The following is a 13,062-nucleotide window of genomic DNA, read 5'->3' as shown; positions in this document are numbered from 1 at the left end:
AGGGTTTCACCATGTTGGCCAGGCTGGTGTCGAACTCCTGGCCTTAAGTGATCCACCACCTCGGCTTCCCCAAGTGCTGGGATTACAGATGTGAGCCATCATGCCTGGCGGGTAAGTTGAATTTTGACAAGGATGCCAAGACCATTCAGTGAGGGAAAGAATAATCTCTTCAACACATGATGTTTGGATAACTACATATCCACATGGGAAATATAAAATTGGACATCTCATACCATACAAAAATTGAATCAAAATGGATCAAAGACCTAAATGTAAAAGCGAAAGGTATAAAACTCTTAGAGAAAAACAGAGGTAAATTTCATTACTTGGATTTGGCAATAGCATCTTAGGTATGATATCAAATGCACAAGCAACAACAAAACAGATAAAGTAGATTTCATCAAAATTAAGTACTTACGGGTCAGGCGCGGTGGCTCATGCCTGTAACCCCAGCACTTTGGGAGGCCGAGGCCAGTGGATCACTTGAGGTCAGGAGTTTGAAACTAGCCTGGCCAACATGGTGAAACTCCGTCTTTACTAAAAATACAAAAATTAGGTGGACATGGTGGCAGGCGCCTGTTATCCCAGCTACTCAGGAATGGATGTATGGATGAACAGAGTGAGACAAGTACTGTATAACCACGTAATGAACTGTTACTTAGCCACACAAAGAAATGAAGTACTGATACGTGCTATGACATGGATGAAACACGACACTAAGTGAAAAACGCCAGTCACAAAAGGTCACATATTATTTAATTCCATTTATATGAAAAATCAAGAAAAGGAAGACCCATAGAGACAGGAAGCAGATGAGTATTTCCAGGGTCTGGGGAGGGGAAATGGGGAGTGACTACTTAATGGGAATAGGGTTTCCTTTAGGGGTGATGAAAATGCCTTGGAGCTGGACAGAGGTGGTGCTCGCAACATATAGCGAATGAATATACTAAATGCCAATGAATTCTTCACTTTAACATGGTTAATTCTACATGATGTGAATTTCACCTGTTTTAAAAAGTGGGTCTTCAAGGATGAGGTGAGACTCAGGGATACGGATTTCACAAACACCTGATAATCAATATTGCTATTTATAAAGGGGAAAAACAAGAAACTGTTGTCAAAGATTGGGTAAAGGGTATGATGTCTACACCATTAATTCACTTTTTAGTAGGCTGTCGGTTTCATGCAAAAAATCATGTTGTCAGAGCATCCTGGAGACAAAATTGAATGGACAATGTAATGACTTTAGTTAATTTGGTTAAGATTGTAATATTAAAATGTTCTGTGCCTCTGTGAGTGGCAGAGCCAATGCTAGGGCAGTGTCTAATTCTGTTGGGCGCACAGTAGGCACTCACTAAATGGCAGTCTTCTCGGCACTACTACCTTGCATGGAGCCGGCCACAGGCAGAGACACACTACAGAGAAGGAAGAGGGGGCCCTGGCTTCTGTGGCTCTGGGGAATGCGCTGCTCAGTGTCTCTCTTGCAGGCTCTAGACTGCAGTACTGGGGTGGCCCAGGCAGCATGCTGTAATCCAAGGGGGCCCAGGGTGACCAGTCACATCACAGGAGAGTCAGGCAAAAACTCAGGAAGCGACAGGCAGCTGCAGAGAGAAGAGGTTACCAGACCGAATCTGAGGACTCCTGGCCGGGAACGGCTTACCTTGACTCCATCTTTGTGCACTGCCCCTACACGCGGACTCCTTTCAATGTGGGCCTCCTTCTGCAACTTCTTTCTCTGTGTCTTCTCCAGCCACAGGTCATCCACACTGATGGGTGAGCGGTGAGGGATGCCCCTAGGCTGTGAAGGAGCCTCCCCGTGCACAGCCTCTGCAGAGACGCAGAGGAGGGCCCATGTCACCATCTCAGTGGTGAAGCAGGGCTTCTGGGTAGGCTCCATGTGGAAAGCCTTCTGAATGTGAGGGCAACTGGGCTTCTCACTTGCTGGTTCTTCCCAGGGCATGTGGTTCTGGAGAGCAGAGAGAACGGGTCGGGGGTCAGAGGTCAAAGGACATATCAACTGGGAACATGCTGTCCTTCCTCTGCCCAGTTCCTTTTAGGTGTAACACTATGTTTTGGTTAATTTTCAAAGTACAGAGTCCAGTGATATACTTTGTTCACAGTCATTTTGGAAAACGTGAAGATTAGGAACAAAACAAATCTTGTTTCTGTTAAAATGTCTACTTTGAGGAGTATTTTTTTAAAAAATCCAGTCTTCTAGTTTGATAAAAGAATTAGGCCTTGAAAGTCATTACTGAACTTGGCATGCTCATTAGAAATACTTTTTAAAGGCCAGCAACTGGGCTAAAAGCTCCTGCTTAAACAACATCCCTTACGAACAGAACTGCAGCAGCAGCACACTTCCAGAGCCCAGTACCCCTTCCAGCTTAACTCCGACGCTCACTGAAATGTAGGCAAGGCTCCACTTCACCCATGTTGCCACCACCATCACTAGTTGCCGTTACGCACCAGGCACCATGAGGATTTCAAAATAAAATATGTCTCCACTAGCAGAATAGTTAGGCCTATGTTGGCATCACCAGCATCTCTGTTGTTTGGAATTTGCCACCGGGAGAAGAAATCCTTTTCTTCCCACGTGTTGTCCAAGTCTAACGACTCCCTATACCCACCCCATGAACACCGACTTCATAGCAGCAACCTCTGTGGAATGGCATCCCCAAACACCCTGTGTGTACCGTGTGCTAAAAACTAAGGTGAAATTTCTTTTAAATATTTCAAGAGTCTGCCTTAAAAATGTATCTATACTGGAGGACTCAGGAGGCCGGATCTGATAAGGCAAGATTTTGCTAATACGTTGCTCCTAGAAAAGGGGTTGGCAAGAGCGGCCCTCACTGGAGACTATCACAGGGACTGACTGTTCAACCCGACACTCCACTCCAGTTGTTCAGGAGACTGTTTTTGCTATAATGTATTACTGACATATCAGTTGGAGAAAAGTGGGTATGCTTACTTAATATTGGATCTCGGGTTTTTGCTTCTTAAATATCTCTTGCTGAACAGAATATGATGTTTATTTTGTAGGTAAGTACGTGGAAAATGAAGTTCTTATTTTAAATTAAGCTCCTGGATAGAGTTTATTTTTACAGTAGAAATTGTAGGGGGTCCTTATTCTGGAAGTGATTAGATGTACTTGAGAGATTAGAGTATTTTGCATAAGAATTTTCTACAAGATTAGGATTTAATTATAGATTCTCTGCTTAATCTGAGGTATTCTAAAATTTAAAACGTATACATATGCATATGTATACAATGAAAGAGAGAGAGATGGAGGAAGAGAAATTGGATGGCTGGATAATTATTATATAATGGTTTTGGGGTACAGCCTGGGAATTAAGACTTTTTCTAGCTCTCCAGGTAATTCTCATGTGCGGCCAAGGTTGCAAACCACTGATCTAATGTGTTTATTTGAGCTCCAAAATATCGCTCTACATTTGAAAACTATTTTCAGCTAGTTCTTTCTCCCCAGGTACCTTGTGGATCAGAAACAGCTGGTATCTCCTCCCTCAGAAACTCAGAGAACTTAAGCGACTTGCCTCAGAGCAAGTCCTTGCCCAGAGGCACCCAGCTGGATCCTCCAGGCTATGCAGCAACAGATAGACCATACTCCTGGGAATGGGTGAGAAATGGATTTCCGAGCCCTGAGGGAATGGTTGGCAATCTGTGTCTACAATGCCCTCCAGGGAATTCTGAGGCAAGGCTAGTCTGGGACTTACTGTACTAGAGGGACAGATAGATTAGACGGAGGCAAGGAGCTCAGGCTGTCCTGGTGGTCCTCATGTGTCCTAGGGGAGAGGGCCAGAAAGCAGACTTTGGGGTGGGATAATCTGAGTTTCACTAAAGGAACTTTTGTCCTTCATTGTATTCCCAAAAGAGCAGCATTAAGAAATGATGAGACAATGGTAGATGAGAAAGTTCAAGAAAATCTGGAAAGGGTAAAGTAGATGTAGAAGGGGTAGGTGGTGCTGCAGAGCACAGGAAGCTATCTAAAGAAATGCAGATGACTTGGAGTTCGCATGGAAGGCAGCAGGCAGAGGTTCTGGTTTAAAGTTTGTAAGTGTGACCCTCAGTTAGGGTCCCATTGCAGTCAGCCACATGACTGTGTATACTGCCCTTTTCATTTCTCCTACTCTCAAACTGCCAGCCAAGATCAAACTCGAGAGACTTATGGTCCTGAATAATTGAACAAGAATCTCCAGCTTGTGGGGACCACAGACTTACTGGTGAAAGCAGTGGAGAGGTTTGGGATGAAAACAGGATAACAAGAAAACCTGTGTGGTGAGCACGGAGTGACTCAGCACCCTGCTTCATTCTTTCCCAGTATAATCCTGTATCTCCTCAATAAGTGACTGGAGGATACCGCTCTGGAGAAACTGACCCACCTCAGAGAAGAGACCTCTAAACGTTGACTTACAAAATAAGCAATTTCTCTTTTAAAATCACTTGACAGGAAAGCACACTAGCCGATTAGCTCCACACGTGCCCCCATAATATCTAAACAGATATTTGGTGTCTTACTCTGAAATAAATATGAAATTCACCCAAAGATTGCTAGGCATTTAGGAAAAACCTTCAACACACTAAAATGACCAAAATAAACAAATAGGGAAAAAAAAACGAAGAAAGAGAAAATGTAAAGAAGAAAACTTCAAAATAACTAAAATTAATAACCTGAAGAAGAAAAAGGAAGACACTGAAATCATCAAATAAGAACAGTATGCTATTAAAAAAAACAAAACAGGAAACTTCCAATTCTGGACAAGACGGCATAAACACACTTCTCCCTGTTCGTTTCACTAAGCACAGCTAAAAACCTAAGACGTTATATATAAAACAAAGATATGAAAACAAAGACATCTGAATGGTGGAGAGAAGAAAGTAGACCAGCTAGGGATCATAAAATACAACAAGGAATGACACACCAGGGAGTTCCCTAGGTTTTCTTTTGCCGCATATATACCACTCATACATGCTTCCTATATGGATGCTGAACAATCTTGCTGGAGCTGTCACTAGGGCCAGACAGAAAAGTTCCAACAGAAGCCTGCATTCTCTAGCTAAAGGACCAGCCTAACAAGACAGAAAACTTAGACAAATGCTCTACTCAAGCCAAACATTAGGTAAAAACGATGCAACATACCCCTGTCTCCCTCACACCCCAGCAAAGCCTGAGTGAAGAACTCCCAACCTCACCTGTCGTGGGTCATATATGTCCCCGAGCCAAGTGGTGTGACAGAAGGCTGATGGGAAAGCCTGAACTTTCTTCCCCTGCCAGTATCAGTGAGGCCCTCCGCCATGGTGTCTGTGAAGACAATGTGTGAAGCCAGTCTTCCATCCTCTACCTGGTGTCAGTGAGGCATTCCTCCCCTGCCCTGCTGGAGTCATGTAGGAGAAGGCCAGATAAAGAGCCAGCACCTTCACCACCAGCTAGCATTCGCAAGGCCTCCTGATCCCACTGACAGAGCAGAAATATCATCATCTTGGACAAGCATCGCCATTCTAAAGTCCACTTTAATCAAAAACTGCCTAAAATCTAAAGGGCATCAGCCTAATGGCTAAGTTCAGCATGACCATAAACCATAAATAACATCTCTGACCAGAAACATTCCAAATCCCTCCCCAACCAGAGACATGTCAACCCCAAGATACCCTCTCCTCCAGCCAGAGAGATGTCAGCCCCAAGATAACCTCCCCTCCAACCAGAGACATTCCAACCCCACCATAAACTTCTCCCCCCAACAGAAATATTCCAAGCCTGTAATAAGCTCTCTCACCAATACACACTCTTAATCTGTAAGAGAGAGTGCTCCTGACCAAAATCAACCAGAAGCCCCTCTCAGGTTTATTTTCCAAAATAAACCTGTCTTTGACTGTTGACCCACTTTTTGTGTTGTGTTTCTTTCCTCTTTCTTTAACTCTTACACCATGCTATCGGTGAAAGCTTGGTGTAAAATCTTAACTCTCATCCCTGCCCATTAGTAAATGAAACATCCGCCCTTACATAAGGTGTCAATAGAGGCCAAAAAAGGAATGTAGAGTTTCACCCAAACCTGGCAGTAATGAGGTAGTGCCCACTTTCCCACACCAGAGTAGAGTCAGAGGTGGTTTTCCAAAACAAGATTTAAGTAAGATACAAAGACTCAAAATGCACTCCCCAAAATACCCAGAATAAAATAGAAACTCATTAATCATAACAAGAACAGGGAGAATCTCAACTTGAATAAAAAAGAGAGTCAACAGACACCAGCACTGAGAAGACACAAGGTGCAGGAATTATCAAAGATTTTAAAGCACCCATCATAAAAATGTTTCAACAAGCAATACAAATACTCTTGAAACAAATGAAAAATGGAACAGCTCAGAAAATAGGAAATCTTAGCAAAGAAATATAATATATAAAGAATATCTAAGTGGAAATTACAGAATTGAAAAATATAATAACTGAAATAAAAAGTTCAGTGGATGGGCCTACAGGAGTATGGAGAGGATAAGAGGATCAGTGAAAACTGTAGATGGAAGAAACAGAATTATACAATCTGAACAACAGAGAGAAAACAGACCAAAGAAAGAAAGAAAACCAAACAAATAGAGCATCATAGACCTGTGAGACTGCAAAGAAAGATCGAACACTAAATAATTGGAGTCCAAAAGAGAGAGGAGAAAGTGGGTTGGGGTAAAAAAGTATTTAAAGAAATAATGCTCAGAATTTCCTAAATTTGGTCAAAGATATAAACCCATAGATTTAAGAAGCTGTGCAAAGTCCACATAGTATAAATCCAAAGAAATCCACATGGAGAAGCAGCATAAGCAAACTTCTGAAATCTAAGGACAAACAAAAATTATTGAGAGCAGTGAGAGGGAAAAAAGACACCTTCCTTATAATAGAAAAACATTTTAAAAGGCATCAGACACCTGAAGGCCAGAAGGAAGTGACATAAAACCTTTCAAGTGTCACTTTTCAAGAAAATAACTATTAACTTAGAATCTTTTATCCAGTGAAAATATTCTTCAGTAATGAAGGGAAAATTGAGAACTTCTCAAAGAAAGGAAGAATGAGAGAATGTATTGCCTACAGAGCTACCCTTTAAAAATGGCTAAAGGAAGTTCTTGCATTAATTTTTAAATAAACTGTGAGATTTAGGTTAAAATTTTCCTTTTTTTGCTTTGGATGTCCAAATGCTCCAGCATTGTTTGTCAAAAAGACTATCCATTGAATTGCTTTTGCACCTAAAAATTGGCGGGTATATTTGTGTGGGTCTATTTCTGTGTTCTCTATTCTTTTCCATTACTCTATGTAATTTTCCCTCCCCCAGTACTACATGGTCTTGATTACTTCAGGTAATAAGTATGAATTAATATCAAATATTGATTTCCCTCACTTGATCTTTTTAAGTTGTTTTAACTATTTTAGGGCATGTATCTCTCCATACAAATTTCAGATTATAAACAGATTTTAAAGGCTAGAAAATGTTCATTCTTTCTCTCTCTCTCTCTCTCTCTCTCACACACACACACACACACACACACTTAGAACTCCTAAGCAGAAACAGTATGTTGGAATCTTGCCACCAAAGTTAGAAAGGCTGTGGCTGGTGGACAGGAAAGCTATCCAGCATTCATTCCATAAAGTGGATATTACACCCAGCAGAGACCTAGGAAATCACCTGGTCCAATCCTTGACAGACAAGGAAACTGGGTCCCAGTATGCTCTTAATCCAAGGCTCACAGTCAGGTCAGAGTGGGTATTAAGACACCCACAGGAGTTCTGAATTTCCAGTTTCCTCTCATTCCTCTTGCTCAGCCACAGCTATTTCTGTCCTGCTCTCTTAGTCTTGGTGTCCTTCCTAAGCCCCTTCAGCCAGGGGCATGATCCTGTATGCATGCCTTCAGCAGACGCTGGAGCCTGCTTCCTCTGGAATCAAAGGTTCTCTGCCCCCAAACCTGAAATCCCAGAGGAAAGAAATCTCTAAATGCAAACAGCACCAGAGGACTGCCTCATGCTGGTCTGCATCATACACACATGCAGAAATACCCCACGGTTGGAGTGGATCACAAGGTCAGGAATTCGAGACCAGCCTGGCCAACATAGTGAAACCTCATCTCTACTAAAATTACAAAAAATTAGCTGGGTGTGGTGGCGGGTGCCTGTAATCCCAGCTACTTGGGAGGCTGAGGAAGAAGAATCACTTGAACCCGGGAGGCGGGAGTTGCAGTGAGCCAAGATCACACCACTGCCCACGACAGTGTGAGACTCGGTCTCCAAAAAAAAAAAAAAAAAAAAGAAATATGCCATGGTCTCACAGGTGGGAGGTGACACTGTGGAGGGTTAAATTCTATAGCATCTACAGATGAGGAAAACAATCCTATCAAGACTGCGGCTAAAGCGTCAGGCACCAATGGGGATGGCAACACTGAGGGGATTCCTCCATGTTACTAACATATGAGGCTGGACCTTACAGGGCTCTTCGGCTTCCTCATCACTCGAGACTTGGTTCAAATGTCAGACCCAAAATCTCCAAGCCAAGGGTGCCCCTCCATCCAACCTCTCAACTCTCTTTCCCATTTCCTTTTATCTGAAATGATCTTACTTGCTCACTAATTTATTGACTGCCGCATGCTGTCCTGTTGTGAGGACGGACATCCTGCTGTATTATTCAGTACGGTGTCTGCTGCATCCAGAACATTGCCTGCCCACAAGTGGCACTCAGTGAGCTCAGTTTATCGACTTGATGACCACGTGAGAGGAACTGGTAGACTGCTCAGCAATGCTTACTCTACAGCTACAGCGATTAGGATACTGCGTCAGTAGAAGGATGGACAAATAGACGAATGGAACCCAAATGCCAGTTATAGGCATCTCAGAGACCTACATGTCATAAGCAAGACCGTGAAAGTTTTTAAGAAGGTAATTTAAAGGATTCTCTTCATGACTTTGGGGTAGAGAAAAGATAGATACACTTGACAACATTAAAATTGAGAATTTCTGTTCATCAAAAGATATCGTTATGGCCAGGCGCGATGGCTCACACCTGTAATCCCAACACTTTGGGAGGCTGAGGTGGGTGGATCACTTGAGCTCACAAGTTTGAGACCACCCTGGCCAATATGGCAAAACCTGTCTCTACTAAAAATACAAAAATTAGCTGGGCGTGGTGGCTTGTGCCTGCAGTCCCAGCTACTTGGGAGGCTGAGGTGGGAGAATTGCTTGAACCCGGGAAGTGGAAGTTGCAGTGAGCCAAGATCACGTCACTGCACTCCAGCCTAGGCAACAGGGCAAGACTCCATCTCAAAAAAAAAAAAAAAAAAAAAAAAAAAAAGGATACCATTAAAGAGGGAAAAGACAAGCCACATGAAATGGGAAATATTTGTGGCACATTAACCAACAATGCAATTCTATCCAGAATCAGTAAGAGAAAGACAACCCCAAAACAAATGGACGACAGACTAGGAGAGACATGTCCCACAAGAGAGTGAGAAGAAAAATTATCTGAGGAATGTGAGCCCTTTAAATTATCAGGCCCAAACCCAAAAGGCATTTAAGACGTAATATCTCACTCCCCCTTCAGCTAAATAGCTACCTCTTAGAGCCACTTGCTATGTGGACTCTAGACTAAGTCACTCCGAGTAGCCATAAAATGCCACATACCTTATAGTTCAACAAGGTATAGCCAGTCACCAGCCCGTGTTACTTCCATAAACCAGTGAGAATTCCTAATAAACAACCTTTGTACTCACTCCCTCTCCTGATTCCTCCTCTTCTTTAAAAAATGTGAGCTTCTCTTTTGTTCTCTGGAGCACTCTCCAAGGCAACTTGGAAGTGTGTCCCGGGCTGCAGTCCTCAACTTCTGTGCTGAATAAACTTTTTTTTTTTTTTTTTTTTTTTTTGGAGACAGAGTTTCACTCTTGCTGACCAGGCTGGAGTGCAATAGCACAATCTCGGCTCCCCGCAACCTCCAGCTCCCTGGTCCAAGCGATTCTCCTGCCTCAGCCTCCCAAGTAGCTGGGATTACAGGCCATGCCAGGCTGACTTTTGTATTTTTAGTAGAGACGGGGTTTCTCCATGTTGGTCAGCCTGGTCTCAAACTCCTGACCTCAGGTGATCCCCCTGCCTCAGCCTCCCAAAGTGCTGGGATTACAGGCTTGAGCCACTGTGCCTGGCCTAAATAAACTCTTTTTAAACTAGATTCCGACCTTTTTGATTATTTTAGTTTGACAAGGGTATCCAGAGTGTCAAAGAGCACATAAAAAGTTCCTTAGGCCAGGTGCAGTGGCCTAAGGAGGCCAAGGCGGGTGTATCACTCGACCTCAGGAGTTCGAGACCAGCCTAACCAACATGATGAAACCCCATCTCTACTAAAAATACAAAAATTAGCTGAGCGTGGTGGCAGGCGCCTATAGTCCCAGCTACTCGGGAGGCTGAGGCAGGAGAATCGCTTGAACCCGGGAGGCAGAGGTTACAGTGAGCCGAGATCACACCACTGCACTCCAGCCTGGGTGACAGAGGGGGACTCGGTCTCCAAAAACAAAAACAAAAACTAAAGTTCCCTAGCCTCTTCAGACATCAGGAAAATGAGAACTAAAAATCACAGTGAGATTCTGCTACACACCTAGCAGAATGGCTGCAATTAAAAAGGCTGACAGTATCAACCAAATGTGAATGAGAACACGGAGCAAAGGACACTCCTAATGAAATAGTGTAATCTGATGCAATCACTTTGGAAAAATAATTTGAGTATTTAGTAAGACTAAAGATATGCATCCCCCAAGGACATCCCTAAAATGCACCCCACAGAAATACACAGGCACGTGCAGCAGGCCCCCGACCCAAATGTTCAAATGTGCCCCCAACTGGGCACAACCCCCAAGTCCATCAGCGGCTGAGACAGACAGTGTGTTCCAATGATTCAGAGCAACTCAGCATCATGATGAGAGAGCTGTAGGTTCGTAGCACAGGAGGATTGTTTCCTGTTTTTTGTTTTTTGAGACGGAGTCTCGCTCTGTTGCCCAGGCTGGAGTACAGTGGCGCGATCTCGGCTCACTGCAAGCTCTGCCTCCTGGGTGCACGCCATTCTCCTGCCTCAGCTGGGACTACAGGCGCTGCCACCACGCCTGGCTAATTTTTTGTATTTTCAGTACAGATGGGATTTCACCGTGTTAGCCAGGATGGTCTCGATCTCCTGACCTCGTGATCCGCCGGCCTTGGCCTCCCAAAGTGCTGGGATGACAGGCGTCAGCCACCGCACCCAGTCCACAGGATGATTCTTAATTAGAGCAGGGGAAGGCGGACACCAAATAGACTGAGTAAGGTTTAAAGGAATGTGTAAGGTTTTGATTATATAAACCTCGAAACGGGCAAGCCCCTACACCCATGGTAATAAAGTAGTAACATGATAATGAGATGCAAGTGAACAGCATGAGATGGGGCATAGTGGGTAGGGCAGGGAGGAGGAAAGGAGGTGGCAGAAGGGGGCAGGGTGGGGGATGTGGTGTTTCATGACCTGGTGGAGGTCATCCGGTGTGTGTTGACAATATATAGCTACACATTTATGCATTATGCTGTTCTGTAAGACTTCTCTATTTCTCGACTTTGAAAAGCCTTAAATAAACTGCAGGATGTAAAATCACAGAAAATTAAGATCTCTATACACGATAATATCACAGCCATGTTAAATATATAAAACTTGTTTGTGGAAGAAATCTAGAAGTAAACAACAAAATATTAAGAATGGTTGTTTTAAAAAATTGGGATAAGAGAACTGCTGCTCCTTAATACCGTTGTGCAGGGAAGAAGTGGGAATAACTGACTGAATTTCTTGCAAATTACTCTGACCATCAGATCCTGCTCTCCCAGGAATGCCCACAAGATGGCGCAGTCATTTCTACACGGGGAGTTTCATATTCCACCACCATCCAGGGTTCTACCAGACAGAGGGAGCCTTTCCCAGCTTTGCTTCCCTTCCCGTTCCCTATGTGCCTGCTGTTCTGTCTGTGGTCTGATGCGCAGTGTACTAGGCCTTCCTCTTCTCCAGCAAGGAGTGAAACGGAAAGAGGAATAGGTGCTCACATTTATCAGACACCCGCTTCATGCCTGGCCCTTTGCTGGATACTTTCTACTCATCATCTCAATTACTGTTTGTTAAAACCCATGCAGGCTCCAACTGGGGCAACAAGGTGAGACTCTGTCACTACAAAAAATTAAAAAATTATCTGGGTGTGGTGGCGCATGCCTGGGGACTCAGCAACTTGGGAGGCTGAGGCAGGAAGATTGCTTGAGTCTGGGAGATCCAGATTGCAGTGAGCTGTGATCTTGTCACCACATTCCAGCCTGGGAGACACAGCAAGACCCTGAATCAAACAAAATAAACAAAAAACAAACAGAAAGGCACACACACACACACACACACAAAAACCCAATAAACCAAGCAGGCTGTCCAGGTGTGTGCCTGAGGCCCAATGCACCTGCTCCATCCCATGTACAATGTCAAGTGAGCACAGGGACCACTTCCAGGAATATCTGCCTTCCAGTATGTGCTTCTGCACCATGTATGTGTGTGCACGTGTGTGTATACAGTGTGTATACATAAACACACACGGACATATATGTATATATCACTTTTTTTTTTTTTTTTTTTGAGATGGAGTCTTGCTTTGTTGCCCAAGCTGGAGTGCAGTGGCACGGCTCACTGCAACCTTTGCCTCCCGGATTCAAGTGATTCTCCTGCCTTAGCCTCCCAAGTAGCTGGGATTACAGGCACCCACCACCAGGCACAGCTAATTTTTGTATTTTTAGTAGAGACGGGGTTTCACCATGTTGGCCAGGCTGGTCTCGAACTCCTGACCTCAGGTGATCTGCTTACTTCGGCCTCCCAAAGTGCTGAGATTACAGGTGTGAGCCACCGCGCCTGGCTTATATCACTATTAAATCAGGCTTGTTAATTCAAATACTGTAAAACCTTTTTTTGACTACTTGATTTAACTCTGAGTTGCCTAACACTAAAATGTCTTTTTACTTTTAAATCAAGTTCTCTATGTATTTTCAGGTGATCG

At 43.8% G+C, this 13,062-nt stretch overlaps 1 protein-coding gene and 1 non-coding gene across 4 annotated transcripts in view; one reads left to right on the top strand and one right to left on the bottom strand.

Annotated features, from left to right (window-relative positions):
* Positions 1–13,062, bottom strand: part of ARHGEF4 (Rho guanine nucleotide exchange factor 4) — a 209,577-nt gene that overhangs the window by 122,403 nt on the left and 74,112 nt on the right. For all 3 annotated transcript variants that reach the window (XM_008019143.3, XM_073019577.1, XM_037986345.2), the window contains one exon: positions 1,661–1,966. In XM_008019143.3, coding sequence (XP_008017334.3) covers positions 1,661–1,966 — 306 coding nt within the window. The remainder of the gene's footprint in view (positions 1–1,660; positions 1,967–13,062) is intronic.
* Positions 2,762–2,890, top strand: LOC119624055 (small Cajal body-specific RNA 4). The gene has a single exon (XR_005240144.2).

Source organism: Chlorocebus sabaeus, chromosome 10 (genome assembly GCF_047675955.1).
Source record: "Chlorocebus sabaeus isolate Y175 chromosome 10, mChlSab1.0.hap1, whole genome shotgun sequence".
Classification (NCBI taxonomy): domain Eukaryota; kingdom Metazoa; phylum Chordata; class Mammalia; order Primates; family Cercopithecidae; genus Chlorocebus; species Chlorocebus sabaeus.
This window is presented reverse-complemented; position numbering and strand designations above follow the sequence as displayed.